The 24,767-nt window shown below is 37.3% G+C and overlaps 1 protein-coding gene across 6 annotated transcripts in view; it reads left to right on the top strand.

Annotated features, from left to right (window-relative positions):
- The window catches only part of Cftr (CF transmembrane conductance regulator), a 272,563-nt gene that overhangs the window by 192,041 nt on the left and 55,755 nt on the right, over nt 1–24,767 (top strand). For all 6 annotated transcript variants that reach the window (XM_063285515.1, XM_063285514.1, XM_063285513.1 and 3 more), the window contains 3 exons: nt 11,654–11,748; nt 14,400–14,486; nt 23,978–24,686. In XM_063285515.1, the coding sequence (XP_063141585.1) occupies nt 11,654–11,748; nt 14,400–14,486; nt 23,978–24,686 (891 nt within the window). The remainder of the gene's footprint in view (nt 1–11,653; nt 11,749–14,399; nt 14,487–23,977; nt 24,687–24,767) is intronic.

Here is a 24,767-nt window from a genome sequence, read left to right on the forward strand (position 1 = left end):
CAACTATTATCTAATACCCTTATGAAGGATCCTTATTGCAATGGATGATTTTCTTCAAGAAGTTTTATGGATAAATCCCCCCACAAAAAAGACCAGAGACTTTTCAGTGTTAATGAAGAAAAGTAGCCTCTGTCCCTGAGTGCCAGGCTTACTGTAAAAGCCACCTGTGCTCCTGCAGCATTTTAAAGAGCTCAATGGATGGCCACACACCCATGTGTAATGGGCAAAATACATTTATAAACGTATGGGATTTTCAAAAAGAAAAATATGATTGATTTAAAAAGACCCCTCCCCAACCTGACTGCCAAACATGAAATGAACAAGGACAGCACCAATGGACATGCCAAATGGATGGGGGGAAACCCAGGAGTCCTTAACCTTACACAAAGAACTACAGGCCACAGAGGACAGCTGGGAGCAGGAGAGGGGGTGTTCTCCAGAGAAGAGCACACCAATTGTGCCCAGTGTCAAACAGTCCCCCAAAACATACATACAAGTGACATTTTATGACCAAACAGGCTATATTTTGGAATATATATATGTACATGCACTAGCCATTAGTAAAAGAAACAAAAAGAAGAGGCCATGAATTTGAAGGACACTTGGGAGGGACATATGAGGAGGGTGTGAAGGAGGAAAGGGAATGGATAAATGTTGTAATTATATTACAATCTCAGATATAAAAATAAAGGATTTAAAAACAAACCTTAGGAGTGGTATAACAGTTTTTAGATTGTGATTTTCACATATGGGGAAAAAATCTATTGAAGTCTAAAACCAACACCCTTAAGATAAATATATTACCAGATTTGAGTATCCTTAGTAGTCAGCAAAGGTCAATGTTTAACAATGCATGCAAAACAGAGTGCTTTGTTTTAAATCAAACAGAATGTCAAGTGCTCATAAATCTGCAGATGGATGAGGCATAAACTGAGTAATCAAACCAAGTGCTCAGATTAATAGACGTATATTGGCAGTGCTGATGTATTAGGCTGTAATGAGTGTATTCTCAGTTCTCCTGGTGACATCCCCACATCTGACTCTCAATAGTTTAACAATGAATCATGGAGATCCTCATTCGCAGAGTAAGAGCTGGCCACATTTCTCTTCACAAGTGTATTCAGTCCATAAGAAACAGTCCAAACCTTGGACCAGCAGGCAGAACTGTTTTTTTTTTTTTTTATTAACTTGAGTATTTCTTATATACATTTCGAGTGTTATTCCCTTTCCCGGTATCCGGGCAAACATCCCCCTCCCCCCTCCCCTTCCTTATGGGTGTTCCCCTCCCAACCCTCCCCCCATTGCCGCCCTCCCCCCAACAGTCTACTTCACTGGGGGTTCAGTCTTAGCAGGACCCAGGGCTTCCCCTTCCACTGGTGCTCTTACTAGGATATTCATTGCTACCTATGAGGTCAGAGTCCAGGGTCAGTCCATGTATAGTCTTTGGGTAGGGGCTTAGTCCCTGGAAGCTCTGGTTGCTTGGCATTGTTGTACATATGGAGTCTCGAGCCCCTTCAAGCTCTTCCAGTTCTTTCTCTGATTCCTTCAACGGGGGTTCTATTCTCAGTTCAGTGGTATGCTGCTGGCATTCGCCTCTGTATTTGCTGTATTCTGGCTGTGTCTCTCAGGAGCGATCTACATCCGGCTCCTGTCGGTCTGCACTTCTTTGCTTCATCCATCTTGTCTAATTGTGTGGCTGTATATGTATGGGCCACATGTGGGGCAGGCTCTGAATGGGTGTTCCTTCAGTCTCTGTTTTAATCTTTGCCTCTCTCTTCCCTGCCAAGGGTATTCTTGTTCCCCTTTTAAAGAAGGAGTGAAGCATTCACGTTTTGATCATCCGTCTTGAGTTTCATTTGTTCTAGGCATCTAGGGTAATTCAAGCATTTGGGCTAATAGCCACTTATCAATGAGTGCATGCCATGTATGTCTTTCTGTGATTGGGTTAGCTCACTCAGGATGATGTTTTCCAGTTCCAACCATTTGCCTACGAATTTCATAAACTCGTTGTTTTTGATAGCTGAGTAATATTCCATTGTGTAGATGTACCACATTTTCTGTATCCATTCCTCTGTTGAAGGGCATCTGGGTTCTTTCCAGCTTCTGGCTATTATAAATAAGGCTGCAATGAACATAGTGGAGCACGTGTCTTTTTTATATGTTGGGGCATCTTGTGGGTATATGCCCAAGAGAGGTTTAGCTGGATCCTCAGGCAGTTCAATGTCCAATTTTCTGAGGATCCTCCAGACTGATTTCCAGAATGGTTGTACCAGTCTGCAATCCCACCAACAATGGAGGAGGAGTGTTCCTCTTTCTCCGCATCCTTGCCAGCATCTGCTGTCCCCTGACAGAACTGTTTTTATACCATTGAAAGTTAATTCACGCAACTAATGTTTTATAAAGAGAACATTCATGTCACAGTGTCCTTATGTTCAAAACCTGGATAACATCATCACAACTCTGCCACAAAACTCTAAGCTCTAGCAATTAGAATAATGATATATGTATTTTTCTTAATTTATACCCATATATGCAGTTCAACTTTAGAATCTACATAGTAATATAATGTGCACACATTATTTTCTTAATTTATTTGGTTCTTGTTACATTTTTAAGATACAGCCATATCTATTTACATATTTGTTTATTCACTTATTTAGGGAGAAGTGTGCACATGTGGCAGAGGGCTCATCTGGAGGTCTGCAGAGCCAGTCCTCCTCCCTCCTGGGATCCTAGGGACAGAGCACAGCTCCTCAGGCCTGGTTGCAGAGACCTGTACCTGCTGAGCTTTCTTGCTGGACTCTGTCTTCCTTTACTTCCGTATTGTATACATAATGAAAATTTAAGAATATTTTTCATTTGCACACAAGCATACCATGACTTTTTCTGTCACAGAAGATACCTCACAGTTGAATTTCAAGGTCATAAGACAAATACACACTTTTAGCTTTTCACTGGTTGTTGCCAACTTAAATGTTGAAGTAGTTGTATCAACCTTCAACCTTGTCAGCCATTAATGAGTGTTTACATTTACTCACATCTTTAAAACTCCTATCAGTGACGTTAATCTTTTTGCTCATTCTGACTCCTAACTCAAAATTTCTATTATTTTGTCTCTATTATTCTAGCTTACCTTTACCTGGATATTTAAGAGATTATAAACATATTTTCTTGTTATTAATCATCTTGATTTCCTACCCTTTACCTTTGGATGCCTTTTGTTAGTTATTATGATGTATACAATATGTATTGTATAGACCACTACTGTGGGAAACAAACTTGAATGCAACTCCACTTGTGTTTTGAAGTCCTTAACCAAGTTTGTCTTGAGATTACCTAACGTAGGTTCATGAATGTTTCTGGCAGGATTACTAAACTAGATTTTTATTTTGAAAACATTAGACTTACTAGCTAATCTTTGACATACAACTCAGCAGGCAGCTTTGCCAAATCCTTCCTTGACTAAGGTGGTGTAATATTCTTCCATACCAACCTTCTATTCTTCTAATTTAGGGTAAGAGTTGCAGTGGGATCTTTAGACTTCCCATCTTCCCTGTGTTTTTTTTTAATAGTATTTTTTCCCCAATTAAGCTCTTGGACTATTGATACCATATTGGCATCTGTTTGGAAATTTTGACTGATGGCTGTATATATTACATTATCATCTTTTGCAGTTAAAGCTTTTGATATAATTTTTATATAGTCTGTTTTATCTAAATGTCATTTTATGGTTTGACATTTCTGACCCTTAAAGATATCTGCTAGAGCACAAAGACATTCTGTCCTAAAAGTTTTAAATTTTCATTTATCAAGAATATAGATTATTAGAAATATACGGTGTGCAGTTTTTGTTTACATTTTACATTATTAATTAAAATATAATTGCTTCTTTTCCCTCTCTCCTTTCTTCTCTCCATTCCTTCTCATGTCCCTTCTCTCCCACCCCTCCATTTTCCCTCTTTCAAATTGATGTCCACATTTTTATCATCGTTACATGTCACATTTTCTATTTAGAAAAGTAATGTGAAAGGTAAATTACCTGAAGCTTCAGTATCTTTATTATCCTAATAGATCTCTGAAATAATCATAAAATATCTCTGAATCTAAATCTGTCAAAACAAAGTAACCAAATATTTTTAGGTTTCACTAATGATATCTAAAGTTCTGTTAAAATTTTATGATATATGTTAATTGCAGAAACGTTTTTCCATTGGATAATTTTTATTTACATTTCAAATGGTATTTCCTTTCCCCGTTCCCTGCCCATAAACCCCTATCACATGCCCCCTCCCCCTTCTTCTATGAGGGTGTTCCCCGACCCAACCACCCATCCCTACCCACCTTCCCACCCTGACATTCTCCTACAATGCGGGTCCAGCCTTGGCAGGACCAAAGGCTTCTCCTCCCACTGGTGCCCAACAAGGCCATCCTCTGCTACATATGCAGCTGGAGCCATGGGTCTGTCCATGTGTACTCTTTGGGTGGTGGTTGAGTCCCTGGGAGCTATGGTTGGTGGATACTATTGTTCTTATGGGGTTGCAAACTCCTTCAGTTCTTTCAAACCTTTCTCTAACTCCTCCCTGTTCTCAGTTCAATGACTGGCAGATAGCATTCGCCTCTGTTTCATTATGCTCTGGCAGAGCCTCTGATAGATATATCAGACTCCTATTAGCATGCATTTCTTAGAATTAACACTATTGTCTGGAATTGGTGGCTGTATATAAGCTTGATTCCCAAGTGGGGCAGGCTCTGAATGGCCATTCCTTCAGTCTCTGCTCAAAACTTCATCTCCACATCTTCTCCTATGCATATTTTTGTTTCCCCTTTTAAAAAGGACTGAAGCAGTCACACTTTGGTCTTCCTTCTTCTTGAGCTTCATCTGAGCTTTTGGGCTAATATCCACTTATCAGTCAGTGTATAGCATGTGTGTTTTTTTGTGACTGGGTTACCTCAGTCAGGATGACATTTTCTAGTTCCATCCATTTGCCTATGAATTTCATGAAGTCATTGTTTTTAATCCACATTTAATCCAATGTGTAGATGTACCACATTTTCTGTATCCATTCCTCTGTTGAGGGATATCTGGGTTCTTTCCAGCTTCTGGCTATTATGAATAAGGCTTCCATGAACATAGTGGAGCACGTGTCCTTATTATATGTTATAGCATCTTTTCAGTATATGGCCAGGAGAGGTATAGCTGGGTCCTTAGGTAATACCATGTCCAATTTTCTTTCTTTCTTTCTTTTTTTCTTTCTTTCTTTCTTTCTTTCTTTCTTTCTTTCTTTCTTTTTTTTCTTTTCTTTCTTTTTTGAGAAGCTTTATTGAGATGCAATCTCCCTGTCACGAGTTTCACACACTTAAAACATACAATTTAAAGACTTTTAGACTATCACATTGTTAACTTTTGAAATTATGAGAAAATAGAACTGAAAACTACCCCTTTTAACCATGAAATTCAGTAACATTAATTATATTTGCTCTAGAGTACAGCCTTCACTACTGTAAATTCCCAAAACTTATTTTTTAATCAACCCAAACTGTCACGCAATGGTCTACCTCACCTTCCCCTCAACCCTAGAATCTCTAATTTACCCCCAATCTCTATTAATTTATGTATCTTACATGTTTTATTAGTGGAGTTAGACATATTATGTGTGTCTGACTTACCTCACTTAACATAATGCCTTCAAGGGTCATTCATTCCTCATACTCTATTATTCTTACTGGTTCAATAGTAATCCATCATATAAAGTGTGCACTTAATAATGTTTGGACAATGAGAGGCCTCTTATATGTGATGGGGTTGCTGCAGATTATAATGGAACTAAAAATATGTGTTGCTTGGTGATGTTTTAGGTGTTTAAACATCAGTAGCTCAAGGCATGGCCCATATGATTGGGAAGATGTTGGTGTAAAAAAACCAACTATGAAACCTGTTGAAGAAGACTGACACAATCATGTGCATGATATTCTGCAATAATGATAAATGATTGCTGCTGATTCCTTATTCTCTGTACTGAAATTTTCATATAAAAATTTGTTTTCAAAAGTAGGAACAGAGGTAGCATTCCTAAACTCCTCCTACTAAGCATCCCTCCAGTATTAAAATCTTGATATTGCAACAATCCAACTCAAGGCACTACAACTATATAAAGCCCACTCCTTCCCACCTCTGGGTACCCTGTCCTGTTTTGATGATGACCAGGCTTTCTTTTTTTTTAATTGGCTATATTTCAAATGTTATTCCCTTTCACAGTTTCCTGGACATAAACCTGCTAATATATCCAACTCCTCTTTTCTACACGGGTGTTCCTCTCCCCATCCATTGCCCTTCCAGCCCCCCTGACCTTTCCCTACACTGGTAGTCCAACCTTGTGTTTTCTGTATGCAGCAGAATTGAGTCCTTTTTATATATCCAGTCTACGTTTTTTATTGAGGATTTGAATCCGTTGATATTAAGAGATGGTCAGGAATAGTGATTGTTGCTTTTTGTTAGTTTTGTTGTTAGAAGTAGAATTATGTTTGTGTGGCTCTTTTCTTTTGGGTTTGTTTCAAGAAGATAACTTTCTTGCTTTTTCTAGGGTGTAGTTTCCCTCCTTGTGTTGGAGTTTTCCATACATTATCCTTTGTAGGACTGGATTTGTAGAAAGATATTGTATAAATTTGGTTTTGTCATAGAATATCTTGTTTTCTCCATCTATGTTAATTGAGAGTTTTGCTGGATGCAGTAGCCTGGTCTGGTATTTTTGTTCTCTTAGGGTCTTTATTACATCTGCTCAGGATCTTCTGGCTTTCATAATCTCTGGTGAGAAGTTTGGTATAGTTCTGATAGGTTTGCCTTTATATGTTACTTGACCCTTAACCCTTACTGCTTTTAATATTCTTTCTTTGTTTTGACTATTACGTGATGGGCAGAATTTCTTTTCTGCTCCAATCTATTTGGAATTCTATAGGCTTCTTGTATGTTTATAGGCATCTCTTTCTTTAGGTTAGGGAAGTTTTCTTCTATAATTTTGTTGAAGATACTTACTGTCCCTTTATTTGGGAATCTTTGTTCTCTTCTATACCTAGTAATTTTAGGTTTGATCTTATAGAAACTTTTAATATTACTTTTTGTCCTGATCAAAGCGGTTTTACCGATTTCATGATTTCTTTGAATAAATATTATTCCACTGCTCTTTCTGTTGAAAAATATTGATGTAGCATATTAGCTCTATGGTCAAATGAGTGAACTGTAGATAGTTAAGATAACTAATTCTTCTTTACAGAAAAATCATCTAAAAATGCAAATGGGGAACAACTTTTCAGTTCACAATAATGTCAAACCTTGAAGCATTTAGTGATAGTAACAGCTCTCATGGAACATTTATAGAATGGAAGAAAATTATAAATCTTATTCAAGTATTTAATACAGCATCTAAGAAAAAGACATTTTGAATTTAGTGTTGCAAGCTAGAATTTTATGTAAATGTATGGTATTTAAAAGTTGATATTATCATAAATAAACTTAATATTAAATCTTAGAAACACTTAAATTATGGACAGATTATGTTGGTTAGAATTTTGGCTTCCTCATCTGTGGCCTTGATATCGTGGCATTTGTACTTAAATTTGAAATGTTAGTAAGGAAGAACTACTGCATTAAATGTGCTCAAGTCAGTGCCTGAGTCTGTGTTAGCTCCTCTTCTAATGGTATATTATTGCAATAGTTGACATAGTTACTATGTCAAAAACTAAAATAAGGCAACTATTTTATGAAGAAGGATTATATTTTATCAGGTATTAAATAATATATAATTTCATTAAAACCCAGGACCCAAAAGTCCAGAAAGTATTAATATAGGTATAAAAAATGGATCAGAAAAACAAGAAAACCCAACACAAGGAACTATGACAGATGATACAGGTGTCAGTAAAACATTATTCACTTGATGTTTATTGTTGCCTCGTAACCAATTAAAGGTAGGTTAGACAAATATAAAATTGTGCCATAAGGGTTTTGAAAGTTTTATTTTGAAAATAATATTCAAGGTAACACATATAGCTAGCTAGTGGGGAGTAGATAAACTTTTTTCACAAAAATATTTTGCACATGGTAAGTGATATGCACAGTGAAATCAAGAGAATAGTGTTTTTATATGCAGCCTGGAAAGTTGCAAAACCCATTACATACAATTATTAGACACTTCAAAGAAGAAAATGCAACATAGCAAATATTTAAAATCTTTGCAATTAAGGAAAATATAAATTAAAAGAGAAAATTAACAAAAATGATTAATCCTACTATTACAACTTAGTAGTAAATTATAATTTAACTCTTCAGTTGCTTTTTAAAGCAATCTGGCAATAACTTTTGAAAGAAGAATACATGCATTTGATATAGTCTTTCCACTCATGAGAATATATCTTCCAGCTATAGGTCACAAAAGTATAGCTATATTCAGTGATGTTAATAGAAGGCTTTGTAGGGAGGAAGTGGGGAGAAAATGCCAGGGAAGAATTCCACACTCCACCATTTTAATCTAGTCTGGACTACAAAGAGGAACAAACAACTTCAAACACAGAACCTCAATGAAGCAGCTTGCATGGATCTACTTTTTTTATAGTATTCTGTTCTCATGGTATTGTAAGTACTGAAACATTATTTTTTTTTTTATTAACTTGAGTATTTCTTATATACATTTCAAGTGTTATTCCCTTTCCCGGTATCCGGGCAAACATCCCCCTCCCCTTCCTTATGGGTGTTCCCCTCCCAACCCTCCCCCCATTGCCGCCCTCCCCCCACCAGTCTAGTTCACTGGGGGTTCAGTCTTAGCAGGACCCAGGGCTTCCCCTTCCACTGGTGCTCTTACTAGGATATGCATTGCTACCTATGAGGTCAGAGTCCAGGGTCAGTCCATGTATAGTCTTTGGGTAGGGGCTTAGTCCCTGGAAGCTCTGGTTGCTTGGCATTGTTGTACATATGGAGTCTCGAGCCCCTTCAAGCTCTTCCAGTTCGTTCTCTGATTCCTTCAACGGGGGTCCTATTCTCAGTTCAGTGGTTTGCTGCTGGCATTCGCCTCTGTATTTGCTGTATTCTGGCTGTGTCTCTTAGGAGCGATCTACATCCGGCTCCTGTCGGTCTGCACTTCTTTGCTTCATCCATCTTGTCTAATTGGGTGGCTGTATATGTATGGGCCACATGTGGGGCAGACTCTGAATGGGTGTTCCTTCAGTCTCTGTTTTAATCTTTGCCTCTCTCTTCCCTGCCAAGGGTATTCTTGTTCCCCCCTTTTTTTTTTTTTTTTTTGGTTCTTTTTTTCGGAGCTGGGGACTGAATCTTGTTCCCCTTTTAAAGAAGGAGTGAAGCATTCACATTTTGATCATCCGTCTTGAGTTTCATTTGCTCTAGGCATCTAGGGTAATTCAAGCATTTGGGCTAATAGCCACTTATCAATGAGTGCATACCATGTATGTCTTTCTGTGATTGGGTTAGCTCACTCAGGATGATGTTTTCCAGTTCCAACCATTTGCCTACGAATTTCATAAACTCGTTGTTTTTGATAGTTGAGTAATATTCCATTGTGTAGATGTACCACATTTTCTGTATCCATTCCTCTGTTGAAGGGCATCTGGGTTCTTTCCAGCTTCTTGCTATTATAAATAAGGCTGCAATGAACATAGTGGAGCACGTGTCTTTTTTATATGTTGGGGCATCTTTTGGGTATATGCCCAAGAGAGGTATAGCTGGATCCTCAGGCAGTTCAATGTCCAATTTTCTGAGGATTCTCCAGACTGATTTCCAGAATGGTTGTACCAGTTTGCAATCCCACCAACAATGGAGGAGTGTTCCTCTTCCTCCACATCCTCGCCAGCATCATTATTTAATTGTGTGTTTTATCTTATAGTATGTTACTTGGTACAGAGTATGAGGATTAAAAACATTTTTTATTCTAGTGGAAATTTCACATCAGTAATTACATAGTCATCTTAAAAGCAGGAGGAAGTGTTGTAGAAAAGTTATGGTAGTGAACCCCATCCCCTTCTTTTCTTTTCTTTTTTTTTAAAGCAATAAAGTAATAGAGGAAATAAAAGATACACTTGCATAATTTGTCCTTGTGAAATAAAAATCACAAATCATCTGTGCTAGCTTTTTTTTAATGTCACAGCTAGAATTTTATTGACATGAGCTAGAATCATTTTGGAAGAGGGAAACTCAGATGAGAAAATGCCTCACCAGATTGGCCTATGGGCAAGCATATGGGAAATTTACTTGACTAAGGATTGTGGGAGGTCCCAGGTCACCATGGTTGACACCACCTTTAGGTCAGTGGTCCTGGGTGCTATAAGAAAGCAGGCTAAGGAACTGCATAGAGCAAATCAGTAAGCAGTACTCCTCCATGGCCCGTGTTCCAGTTCCTGACTCCATATTCCTACCCTGAGTTCCTGTACTGGCTTCCTTCAGTGATGGACATGTACATTGTAAGATGAAATAAACCCTTTCTTCCACAAGTTGGTTTTGGTCCTCTGTTAGCATAGTTAAAAACAAAAACAAACAAACAAAAAATAATGAAGACACCATCTTTCAGTGGTAGTAGGTGGGAAGTTACTGTTTTATCAGAGGTCTTTAGTCACTCTGTCAAGAATGCTGTTAGAAGGAGTTCTATGTCAAAAGAGAATAGCATGGCAAGCTAAGGAGGTGGTAGAAAAGACTAGAAGGGGCTGGGTGGAGAGAAAGAAGATTAAATGAAATTTGTACCTAACTCAATCACCCTTCACTGCTACTCAGGTGAAGCCACTCATGAAAGACCTCCAACATTTTCTGGGTGGTGTGTGGTTTACTCCTATTGTCTAAATAATTAACTTGCCAATTAATTGTGTACTGTTTTATAATCTGTTGTAAAACTGTTTATTAAACGTTTACGTTGTTATTTAATTCTCCAGGATTAAAGCTTATCTTCTAAATTAGGTTTACACTTTCTGGAGTCCTGGACCATTTCTTAAATTGTTAAAAGAAACCCAGGTCTTCTTTTACTATGCCTTAATAATTGAAAAGATCCTTATTTGGGGAGGAATAAAATATGTGACAGGAAGGTGATAGGAGAGGAAGCATAAGTGTGCACAGACAGAAAAATAATGGGATGGTGAAGATGTTTGTGGTGTTGTTTGGGAATGTGAATGAAGGAATGTGGGAATAAACTAGCATGTCCTGATATTAGCCACTGACGATGTCTACGGGTTGCTGGGTTGAGGAGTTTTGTTTTATCTTTTCTTATTAAGAGACTTAGTGAGTGTTTTTGACATTTTTTAAAAGAGTGATTTTAAGTTGAAAGTACATTTTGACATTTGAGTTTATATGATGGGATTATGGGCAGTCTCCAAATATAAACATTCCCCAAATACACGTATATTTTGGTTTTTATACTTTTCAAATCTTATGTAATGATCATGAATAACATTTTAAAAATGAATAAAGTTTTGCATCTAAAATTTTGGTGATGTTATTTTAACCAGCTAAGTGAATTGCATTTGAAATAATTAAGATGCAGTATTCAAACATTTGAATAGTTGATAGAGGAATCTGACATACAGTTGCATCTGAAGAAAAATGTCCTTTTTAATTTCAGATTGCATATACTAAATTTTATTTCTGGTGTTATGCTTTGAATAATAGGACATCACCAAGTTTGCAGAACAAGACAACACAGTTCTTGGAGAAGGTGGAGTCACACTCAGTGGAGGTCAACGTGCAAGAATTTCTTTAGCAAGGTAAACGTTCAACTGTTGGTTTGCTGAGAACTTGCTGTAAATGGATGTTTTATAATATACACACTTCTCTTCTGCTTGTGCTCTGTCTCTAGGGTTAATATATTTTCTTTCAGAACTGTAGACAGTATAGTATTCACATTTGGTAAAGATGGTGGTCTTTTTTTCCAAATACATACTTTTCAAACTGTATATTCTAATTTTTTTGTCCATACTTGTTTTACTGAAACAAAATTCTTACTACATTACCAAAGTTGTTAGTGAGAAATTACACCGGCTCAGTAGTATCTTGGCATCTTGGCCATTTATCTTACTTCCAACTCCTGAAAAAGTAAACAATACCTACAACTGATGCCTTGATACCATTCCTCCTTCCTCTTCCCTTTGTCTGTCTGTCTGTATGTATGTATGTATGTATGTATGTATGTATGTATGTATGTATGTATGTGTTTATTATCTCAAGCCCCATGCAGGCCTAGAAACAAATTGGTCTCTTTATTTTATGGAAGAAATCACAAGATAATTGAGGTAGTCAGACATTAACTTGCTACAAGCCACAAGGAAATGATAAAGTCACTATTTAATCAAGGTCATCTTGACTCCTTACAATAAACTATGCTTCGGTCTGGAGAGTACACCGGGAAATCAGATCAATAAATAATTTCCAGATGATGGCTTCATAATGATTGGAAGCTAATTCCTTTATCTGTGTGGCAAAAATCATATCTTAAACAGTCCATTTGAAGTTTAAGTAAAATATGGTATGTGACTTCATTATAATATTTATATTTACTAGGTTAAAATTTAGTCATATTTGCTGTGTACAATGTACAATGCATGGTACTACTAAAAATAGTCTACTGTTATCCTAATTCACATGTGCAATAAATATGTCATCTACTTCATTTAAAGATTTATTTATTATTTATTTTATGTATGTGTACACTCTCACTGTCTTGAAACACACCAGAAAAGAGCATCAGATCCCCATTACAGATGGTTGTGAGCCACCATGTAGTTGCTGGGAATTGAACTCAGGACCTCTGGAAGAACAGTCAGTGCTGTTAACCTCTGAGCCATCTCTCCAGCCTGTCATTTACTTTTATGTGATGAATATACACATTTTAATCTTGAGAATCTGGTCATACATGTGAAGGAGAACTTTTAGTCTGTTTTTGTGCTAATAATTCATCAATATATTCAGAGTAAATTTTACAGAAAATCACTTTTTTTTGTTCTCACTTATTGTTTAAGGTAAAGGAGTCATATCCAGTTATGGTATTTCATTTGCAGAGTCTTGACACAGCACAAAAAAAAATCACATGTCAAGAAAAAAAGGAGTATGTGGTGTGTGTGTGTGTGTGTGTGTGTGTGTGTGTGTGTGTGTGTGTGTGTGTATGTCCTCTGGTATTCCTTTCTTCATAAAGCCACCCTTATTCAATCATGAAAACCCACCTTGATAATTTTCCTTAATCCTCATAATTTTGAAAAATGAGCTTCACTTTTGGACTAAGTTTTCATCCTCTTCCTGACTAATGGTGGATTGAAAGTCTATATTAGTTTCAGAGTGGACAAAGTATATTTGAATTATATTGCAGAGAAATAAATCAAAGCTAAATGTTGATAGACCCGAGAGTATATTTTTATGGAGTCCATTAACTCTTTAATGTTTCCTTCAAGACAATTTACATCATAAAGGGCTTTATTATTTATGTATTTATTTTTATTCTTTAATGCTTTTTTAAAGTTGAGAATTAATCTCCATCCCAGTCTGCTCCCAATAGCTCCCCATCCCATGCCTCCTCCCATCCCCCCATCTCTAAGAGGATGTCCCCACTCAGAGCATAAAGGGCTTTTTTGAATTTACCTAGTTTTTTTTGCTATTTTTATTTTATTTCTTTGTTTTTCTTATTTCTGATGATTAAGTACATTTTAAAAACAAAAGTATCAATAAATACCTTCTAAGGCAAGTAGCTGGGATAGAGGTTGCCTAGTAATAATCACACTTGAAAACAATAAAATGTATGAAGAAATTATTTCGTTTCTGTTTGGAAAAATATACCTTTGTATTTTTACTATTGCCAGTCAACTCAAATTGTTTTTTGTTTTAACTAAGTAAAATAAGAGCTGGGAGAGATAGGTCACGGGTAAAGAGCACTGGCTGCACTTCCAAAGGTTCCAGGTTTGAGTCACAGTATTAATCTGCTTCACAAGCATCTGTAATGTGTAATCCAGCACACCTGGCACTTTCTTCTGGTCTCCATAGGCACTGAACACACAAGATACACATATATGCAGGTAAAACATTCCAACACACAAAAAGAACTTTAAAAAGAAAGCCAAATAACACGTATCACTTCCTCTTTTGACTCATTAATTTTTCAGTCGTATATAACACTTAGGAACCAAGTTCGGGGGCAGATAAGGGACAGTGCAAAGATTGTTTCATTATTCTTCACTTAATAAAGCTGCACCATTCGAAGCTTACGTACAGAAGTTGCTAACAGTGCTTCTTGTGCTCTGTGCTGCAAAAGTGTGCTTTTAGTGCACGGATCTGATGGCCATTCTATGACACAAGTTCTGTCATTAGAATATCTGTTCTAAATGAAATAAAATATCAAGGGACCCTAACTTTTGTTCCATTCTGTTTGTAGAGCAGTATATAAAGATGCTGATTTGTACCTGTTAGATTCCCCCTTCGGATATCTAGATGTTTTAACTGAAGAACAAATATTTGAAAGGTATGTTCTCTGACTGAGTTACTTTATCTCATGTTAAAAGATATAAATGTCTGTTTCACCACATGTTGTATATTAGCATATTAGTTCCAGAGCAATATCCACCATTTCTATTGCTCAAAACATCAGGATATAACAGTGTTTATTCAGTTCTGGTGTCAAGGTTGGTCAAGGTTGAAGATTGTTCCTATCAACCCCTTTTCTGATGATCACATGTGAAGCCAATTTCTTTGATTGCTATTCTGTTATAACAATTGATATTCAAGAATTATTTACATTTTGCTATCTTGAATCATGTCTTCCAGTATTTTAAGTAGTTTACTTTTAAATTCCATGTACTTACTGTTCTGTATTATTGTTTTTATTTTATGTTATTTTAGAAAGAAAATAATGGTTTATTTAATGATGACTACTCATACTGTAGCTCTGCCTTAGGCCATTTTTGGTAGCTCCTTCTTGGTCACAGAGAACTTAGATATATATTTCCATAAAGCTTTTATTAAAGCCCAGTAGCTCTCTAAGAGCTACTGTTAGTCATATCATTTGATTTCAAATTTTAAAATAATTTTATGTACAACAAAGTAGCTTATTAGAATAGATATTATTCTAATAATATCTATTACTCTAATTATTATTATTAATTATTATTAATTATTATTCTAATAATATATTACTCTAGAAACACATGAGTTTTTGTTTTAAGTGGTGTGTGTGTGTGTGTGTGTGTGTGTGTGTGTGTGTGTGTGTGTGATATAGAATGATTTAACTGTTTATAAGCTTATTTCAAAGTTTTACTTTAGGACATTGTCCTTAAAGGTTGAAATATTCTAGAGCCCTGCTTATTGTGTCTTAAAATATGTTGAATAATATGTTTCAATAATGGACTTTACTATTCTTAACACATGAAGCCAACAGAAGGTGTCTGTCCTTTAAGCATATTACACTCTGTAAAACATTTTTCTTTTTTTTTGTTCCTTTTTTTTCTTTTAGATACAAGCTGCTAGTTCAGGTCTACTCTCTGTTCCCTGACGATTCTCATTATTTTTTATTCAACTTCAGCTTAATAACCAGATAGAGCCTAAACATAGTCTTTTATTTACTAAAGCTACATCATTAAGGCTTTGATCGTTGTTAATAATTATCAAGAATTCTTTTTTTCATTAATGTATTCACTTTACATCCCTCCTCTCCTCCCAGTCTCACTCACAAATCTCTTCCCCCATGAGCCTCCTCAGAGAAGGGGTTGCTCCCTGCCCCTTGGGTATTGCTAACCATGGGACATCAAGTCACAACAGAAGCCCATCCTTTCCCACTGAGACCCTCCAAAGCAGCCCAGCTAGGGGAAGAAGATCTAATGGCAGGCAATAGATTCACAGACAGCTCCACTGCAATTGTTAGGGGACCTACAGGAAGGCTAAGCTGCACAACTGCTACAAATGTGTAGGCGGGCTAGGTTCAGCCTCCACAGGCTCTTTGGTTGGTGGTTCAGTCTTTGTGAGCCCATGGGGGCAGTATAGTCTGTAGATCTTTTGTGGTGTCCTTGGCCCCATCTACCTCCCTCAATTCTACCCCTTATTCTTCCAAAAGACTCACCAAATTCTGCTTGATGTTTGGCTGTGGGTCTCTGCATCTGTTTCCATCACTTGCTGGATAAAGCTCTCAGGAGACAGTTATGTTAGGATCCTGTCTGCAAGCATAGTATCATTAATAGTGTTGGAAGTTGGCTCTCTCCCATGAGACAGGTATCAAATTGGGCCAGTCATTGGTGAGCTGTTCCTTCAATCTCTATTCCATATTTTATTATTTTATTTTTTACAGTGCAGTCGTTATCCCCTTCCTGTTCTGCCCTCTGACAGTTCCTCATCCCATTTCTTCTCTCCCGTGTCCAAGAGGATGTACCCACACCCCCACACCCCACCAGACCTCCCCACTCCCTGGGTCCTTTCAAGAATTATGTGGATCTTCTCTAATTGAGGCCAGACCAGGCAGTCCTCTGCTGTATATATTTTGGGAGCCTCAGACCAACTAGTGTATGCTGCCTGGTTGGTGGCTCAGTGTCTGAAAGATCTCGGAGATCCAGGTTTGTTGAGACTGCTGGTCTTAATAATGGGGTCACCCTCCTCAGATTTTCCAGCCTTTTTAACCACAGGGGTCCCCAACTTCAGGCCATTGGTTGGGTATAAGTATCTGCTTCTGTCTCAGCCATCTGCTTGCTGGTCTTCTCAGAGTACATCATAGCATCAGTAATAGTATCGGGCCTTGGAGACTCTTGAGATGAGTCCCAATTTGGGCCTGTCACCAGACCTCCTTTTTCTCAATCTCTTCGTCATTGTTGTCCCTGTAGGTCTTTTAGATTGGAATGATTCTGGGTCTGAGTTTTTACTCTGCGATGGCAACCCTACCTCTTCACTTGATGTCCTGTCTTTCTACTAGTGGTAGACTCTACAGTTCCTTCTCCCCACTTTTGGGCATTTCATCTAAGGTCCCTCCCTTTGAGTCCTGAGAGTCTTTCACCTCCCAGGTCTCTGGTACATTCTAGACCACCTTCTGAGGTTGTATATTCCTATTCATTCAGCTGTCCCTTGAGACTTCACTCCTGATACTCTGGTACCTCCCCTCCCCCCATACCTGATTATGTTTTCCTTTTCCCCTGCCCCTCCCCATCCCTTCTCGCACTCAGTTGCCTCCCAATCTCTGCCCTCTGCTTTCTTCTCCCTCCCAAGTGGGATTAAAGCATACTCACATAGGCCCTTTGGCTTGTTAACCTTCTTGAGTTCTGTTGATTGTATCCTGGGTATTCTGTACATTTTTGATTGATATTCACTTACTAGTGAGTACATAGCATGCATTTCCTTTTGAGTCTGAGTTACCTCACTCAGGATGATATTTCCTAGTTCCATCCACTTGCCTGCAAAACTCATGATGTCCTCATTCTTAATAGCTGAATAGTATTCCATTTTGTAAGTGAACCACATTTTCTTTATTCTTCCATTGTGAGGCATCTGGGTTGTTTCCAGCTTCTGGCTATCAAAAATAAGGCTGTTATGAACATAGTGAAGCATGTGCCCTTGTGGCACAGTGGGGCATCTTTAGGGTATATGACCAAGAGCACTATAGCTGGGTTTTCAGTAAGAATTATTTCCAATTTTCTGAGGAACCTCCAGATTGATTTCCAAAGTTGTTGTACCAGCTTGCAATCACACCAGCAATGGAGGAGTGTTTATCTTTCTCCAAATTCTTGATAAAATGTGCTGTCACCTGAGTTTTTAATCTTAGCCATTCTGATTGCTATAAGGTGGAATCTCTGGGTTGCTTTCATTTGCATTTCTCTGATCACTAAGGACTTTCAACATTTAACTGTTTCTTGGCCATCCAAGATTCCTGTGTTGTGAATTCTCTGTTTAGTTCTATACCCCATATTTTTGATTGTATTGTATTGTATTGTATTGTTTGTTTGTTTGTTTGTTTTTTGAGGTTAGCTTCTTCTGCTCTTTATATATTTTGGATATTAGCCCACTGTCAGATATGGGGTTAATAAATTTTTTTCTACTCTGTAGGTTGGCAATTTGTCCTATTGACTGTGTCCTTTGCTTTATAGAAGCTTTTCACTTTTATGTGGTTCCATTTATCAACTCTTTGATCTTAGAGCCTGAGTCACTGGAGTTCTGTTTAGGAAATTTCCTTCTCTGCCCATGAGTTTGAGGCTCTTTCTCACTTTCTCTTCTATTAGATTCATTGTATCTGTTTTTATGTTGAGGTCCTTGATTCACTTGGACTTGAGCTTTGTGCAAGGTGGAAAATATGGATCTATTTTCATTTACCTACAAACTGACTGCCAGTTAGACCAGCACCATTTATTGATGATTCTTTCTTTTTTCCATTAAATATTTTTGGCTCTTTTTGTCAAAGATTAAGTGGCCATAAGTATGTGGTTTTACTTTTGGGTCTTCAATTCTATTCCATTGATCAACCTGTCTGTCTCTGTACCAATACCATGCCATTTTTATCACTATTGCTCTGTAATACAGTTTGCGATCAGGGATGATGACTCCCCCAGAAGTTTTTTTATTGTTAAGAATTTTTTCTCCAATCCTGTGGCATTTCCTCTTTCTGGAAGCTGGAGTGGGTGCAACAGCTCTTGCAGTTTTCCTTTTATCTCTCTGGCTCCATTTCAGCCCCTTTCATCATCCCCCACTGATTTTGAATTTTGGGGGGAAGCTGCATAGGTGGTCACTGCAGGCAAGGTGGAGAGTCCCTGGAGGCAGGAGTCAAGAGGGACCCTTTTTTCAGAGTTATTTCAGACATGAAAACTGTACAGTGTAAACTTACAAAGTGTTTTTAATGGTTGTAGATTGGAAATAAAGTATGTCATATTTTTAAAGAAAGGATGTTTTCTACTATCCTGGATTTATTTTTCCAAATGAAATTGAGAATTGTTCTTTTCATGTCTTTGGAGAACTGTGCTGGAATATTGATGGGGGTTGCATTGAATCTGTAGATTGTTTTTGGTAGGATAGCCATTTTTACTTGGTTAATCATACCAATCCATGAGCATGGAAGATCTTTCCATTGTCTGAGGTCTTCTTTGATTTCTTTCGTGAGAAATTTGAAGTTCTTGTGAAGAACTTGTTTGGTTAGAGTTACCCCAATATATTTTATATTATTTGTGACTATTGTGAAGGGTGTTGTTTCCCTATTTTCATTCTCAGCCCCGTTTATCCTTAGTATAAAGGAAGACTGCTGATTTGTTTGAGTTAATTTTATACCCAGTGATTTTGCTGACGATGTTTCTCAGCTGGAGAAGTTCTCTGGTAGAATCTTTGAGGTCGCTTATGTATACTTTGATTTCTTCTTTGTTAATTTGTATCCCCTTGATCTCCCTTTGTTGTCTTATTGCTCTGGCTAGAACCTTGAGTACTATATTGAATAGATATGGGGAGAATGGGCATCTTTGTCTTGTTCATGATTTTAGTGGGATTGTTTCAAGTTTCTCTCCATTTAATTTGATAGTTTGTTGGTTTGTTTTATATTGCTTTTATAATATTTAGGTATGGGTCCTGAATTCCTAATCTCTCCAATACTTTAACATGAAGGCATGTTATATTTCGTCAAATGCTTTTTCAGCATCTAATTAGATGATCGTGTGAGTTTTTTCCTTTGAGTTTGTTGAGATAGTGGATTTTGCTTCTTCTTTTTTTTTTTTTTTTTTTTTCCCCGGAGCTGGGGACCAAACCCAGGGCCTTGCGCTTCCTAGGCAAGCGCTCTACCACTGAGCTAAATCCCCAACCCCGAGATAGTGGATTTTAATTAATGGATTTTCCTATATTGAACCAACCTTGTAGTCCTGTAATGAAGCCTACTTGATGATGGTGAATTTTGATTATTCTTGTTCTTTCATTTGTTCTTGGATTTCGTTTGCTTTATGAGTATTTTTGCATTGATATTCATAAGCAAAATTGGTCTGAAGTTCTCTTTTTTGTTGGTTCTATGTGTACTTTAGGTATCAGAGTAATTGTGGCATCATAGAATGAATTAGTGTTCCCTCTGTTTCTGTTTTATGGAATAGTTTGAGGAGTATTGGTATTAACTCTTCTTTGACGGTCTGATAGAATTCTGCACTAAAGCCATCTGGCCCTGGGCTTTTTGCTTGGGATGTTTTTAATGAATTCTTAAGGAATATGGGCCTATTTTTATAATTTCCCTGTTCTTGTGGTTTAACTTTGGTATGTGGTATTAGTCTAGAAAATCATCCTTTTCATCCAGATTTTACAGTTTTGTTGAGTATAGACTTTTGTAGTAGGATCTGATAATTTCTTTAATTTCCTCAGTTTCTATTGTTTGTCTCCCTTTTCATTTCTGATTTTGTTTTTTTTTTTAATCTTTTATTAGATATATTTCTTTACTTACCATTTCAAACGTTATTCCCCTTCCTGGTTTCCTGTCCATAAGCCCCCTTTCCCTTCCCTACCCCTCCCCCATATGGTTATTCCACCTATACATGCCCCCCCCATATTCCCCTGCACTGGGAGTCCAACCTTGGCAGGACCAAGGACTTCCCCTTCCCCTGGTGCCTGAACAAGGCTATTCTCCGCTACATATGCAGTTGGAGCCCTGTGTCAGTCCATGTATAGTCTTTCGGTAGTGGTTTAATCCCTGGAAGCTCTGGTTGGTTGGCATTGTTGCTTTTATGGGTTGCAAGCTCCTTCAACTCTTTTAATACTTCCTCTAATTCCCCTCAAGGGGGTCCTATTCTCAGTTCGGTGGTTTGCTGCCAGCATTGACCTCTGTATTGGACATGCTCTTTCTGATTTTGTTAATTTGGATACCGTCTCTATGCCCTTTAGTTAGTTTGGCTGGGGGTTTATCTATCTTGTTGATTTTCTCAAAGAATTTTGGTTTTGTTGATTCTTTGTATCATTCTCTTTGTTTCTATTTGGTTGATTTTTACCCTGAATTTGACAATTTCTTGCCTTCTGCTCCTCTTGGGTATGTTTGCTTTTTATTTGCTCTAGGGCTTCCAGGTATGCTGTTAAGTCGTAGTGCTATGAATTTTCCTCTTAGCACTGCTTTCATTGTGTCCCATCAATTTGGGTATGTTGTACCTTCATTTGCATTGAATTCTAAAAAGTTTTTAATTTCTTTCATCTCCCCTGACCAAATTATCGTTGAATAGAGAGTTTTTCAGCTTCCGTAGGTATGTGGTTTTCTGTTGTTTTTGTTGTTATTGAAGTCTAGATTTAGTCCTTGGTGACAACAACCTTTTTGTATCAGTTGGGGTTTGTTTTGTGACAGATTATATGATCAGTTTTGGAAAAGGTACCATGAAGTGCTAAGAAGAAGGTATATTCTTTTGTTTTAAGGTGGAATGTTCTGTATGTATACATTTAGTTCATAACCTCTATTAGTTTCACTGTGTGTCTGTTTAGTTTCTGTTTTAATGACCTGTCCATTGGTGAGAGTAGAATATTGTCCCACTATTATTGTGTGGGGTCCAATGTGTGTTTTGAGTTTTAGTAAAGTTTCATTTATGAATGTGGCTGCCATTGCATTTGGGGCATAGATGTTCAGAACTGACTTTCTCTTGGTTGATTTTTTTTTCCTTTGATGAATTTGAAGTGTCCTAGATAACTTTTGGTTGAAAGTTTATTTTATGGGATATTAGGATGGCAACTCTTGCTTCTTTCTTGGGACCATTCGCTTGGTAGAATTTTTTTCATCCTTTAACTATGATGTAGTGCTTTTCTTTGTCATTGAGTGTGTTTCTTATATGCAACAAAATCCTGAATTTGGTTTTGTCATGGAATTTTTGTTTTCTCCATTGTATGATGATTGAGAGTTTTGCAGGCTATAGTAGACTGGGTTGGCATTTGTGTTCTCTTAGGGTCTGATGACATCTTCCCAGGATCATCTGGTCTTTGAGAAGTCTGTTGTAATTCTGATAGATCTCTCTTTATGTTACTTTGCCTTTTTCTCTTACAGATTTTAATAGTCTTTCTTTGTTCTGTGCATTTGATGTTTTGATTATTATGTGACAAGAGGATTTTCTTTTCTGCTCCAACCTATTTGGTGTTCTATAGGCTTCTTGTACATTTATGGCCATCTCTTTCTTTAGGTTGGGGGAAGTTTTCTTTTATGATTTTGTTGAAGACATTTTCTGCTTTTGAGCTGGGAATCTTCATTCTCCTCTATTGCTATTATTCTTAGACTTGGTCTTTTCATTTTGTTCTGGATTTCCTTAACATTTTGGGTTAGGAGTTCTCTGTTTTGATTTTACTTTGACAGTTGTGTCAATATCTTCTACGGTATCTTCTACACCCAAGATTCTCTCTTCTATCTCTCTTATTCTGCTGTTGATGCTTGCATCTGTAGTTCCTGACCTCTTTCCTAGGTTTTCCATTTCAAGGGTTGCCCCTATTTGTGTTTTCTTTATTGTTTCTACCATTTTTAGGTCTTGGACTGCTTTGTTCAATTCCTTTACTTGTTTGATTGTATTTTTCTGTATTTCTTGAAGGGATTTATTTGTTTCCTATGGCTTCTATGTGTTTTCCTGTATTTCTTTCAGTGAGTTATATCCTCTTAAAGGACTCTTATTTTCCTGAGATGGGATTTTAGGTCGGCATCCTATTTTTCAGGTATGTTAGTGTATCCAGGGCTTGTTGTGGTGCGAAAACTGGGTTCTCATGGTGCCAGAGTATATTGGCTTCTGTTGTTTGTTGTCTTTTTCTTGCCTTTCACCATCTGGTTATCTCTGGTCTTAACTGGCCTGAGTATCTCTGTCTGGAGTCTGCCTCCTGTTTCCCTAGGTTGTTCCAGGTCTCCTGAGGGGCCTGTGACTCTGGCTGTAGCAGACCTCCTGGGAGGGCTACAAACTGTGGGGTCTTCAGAGGAGCAGACAAGCTGATGGTCTGCCCAGGCAGAAGGCACAGGTCTGACAAACATTTCCTACGCTAGCAAGAAAAATTTATAAGAGCACAGAATCCTGGGTGGCAGAGCATGATATGGACTCTGTGTGATGCCTCCTTAGCAGGAAAGTTACTACAGAATTTCACGTGTATCTTTCTGTGTGATCCAGAGCACCAATTACCTTTGTCTGGATTATTTGTTCAAATCTTCTAGGGATCATTGTGCTGTATCTGTCTGTTTACTTGCTGTTTTACTTTATATATAAATAGAATTTATCTTCACTTGTTTGGAGGGAGTTCCTTTTTATCTGGGGAACCCACATAGTGCCAGAAATATGGGCTAGCACCATAGCCTTCCAGATACACTTGCTTTTGGAAGTCTGTTCCCAGCAGGACTCTCTAGTTTAAGACAAAAAGAAAATTCCATTAAATGTAACACTTGTTCCCCACAGTGCTATTTTTATGATGCACTGACTATAGTTGCCAGTGTCTTACTGTCATAAACATATATTGTTTAAGAGTATGGCTCTTATTTTTGATATTTTAGTGGATAAAAGAAACAGATTTCCTCTGGGGTGTTCACTTCAAGATTTACTTTTAATCTATAGAAAAATGTTATTGGAAGACAGTTAAATTGATTAAGTATTTCTCAGTTGTAATGTTTTGTCTTAAAGAAAACAGATTAGTCAACATAAAATACAAGAGAAAATTCATTAAAAATTAAAAACAAAAAATCTCTATCTTAGTAGTTATATGGAAATATAAACTTTTAGGAACATCTAATAATTTCTTAATTTTCTAAAAAATAAATCAAGACCTAAGAAAAAATTATTTGGTTAAAATTAGATACTTGATTATTAAAAATTGAATTTCATTTTATGTCTACTAGTATTCACTTTGAAGCAAGATATGCTATTTCATACTGCAATTCAAGAGGTACCTAATAGTTATTATAGACTGTTTATTTGTATAAACATGTTAAATAAAATAATAAAATGATATATTTTATGCAATGAAACTTTAATAAGATGCTAAAATGAAACACTTCACTATTTATGAAGTAACATCTTCTATCTTTTTATATTTCCAAAGTTGTGTCTGTAAATTGATGGCCAGCAAAACTAGGATTCTGGTCACATCTAAAATGGAGCAGTTAAAGAAAGCTGACAAGATACTCATTTTGCATGAGGGCAGCAGCTATTTTTATGGGACGTTTTCTGAACTACAAAGTCTACGTCCAGACTTCAGTTCCAAACTCATGGGGTATGATACTTTTGACCAGTTTACTGAGGAAAGAAGGAGTTCAATTCTAACTGAGACCTTACGCAGGTTCTCAGTGGACGATGCCTCTACCACCTGGAACAAAGCCAAACAGTCATTTAGACAGACTGGAGAGTTTGGAGAAAAAAGGAAGAACTCTATTCTAAGTTCATTCAGCTCTGTGAAGAAAATTTCCATTGTGCAAAAGACTCCATTGTCCATAGAAGGAGAATCTGATGACCTCCAAGAAAGGAGACTGTCCCTGGTTCCAGACTCTGAACATGGAGAGGCCGCTCTGCCTCGCAGCAACATGATCACCGCCGGGCCCACGTTTCCAGGCAGAAGAAGACAGTCTGTTTTGGATCTTATGACATTCACACCCAGCTCAGTCTCCAGCAGTCTCCAGAGGACCAGAGCTTCTATTCGAAAAATATCCTTAGCCCCTCGGATAAGCTTAAAGGAAGAGGATATATATTCAAGGCGATTATCGCAAGATAGCACACTGAACATCACCGAAGAAATTAATGAAGAAGATTTAAAGGTATATACCCACCAAGTTTTAAGATGCACCTCATCCTAACCCCATAATTGGAGTAAATTTTGTTACATACTAAGTATTTCA

Source organism: Rattus norvegicus, chromosome 4, assembly GCF_036323735.1.
Source record: "Rattus norvegicus strain BN/NHsdMcwi chromosome 4, GRCr8, whole genome shotgun sequence".
NCBI classification, from domain to species: domain Eukaryota; kingdom Metazoa; phylum Chordata; class Mammalia; order Rodentia; family Muridae; genus Rattus; species Rattus norvegicus.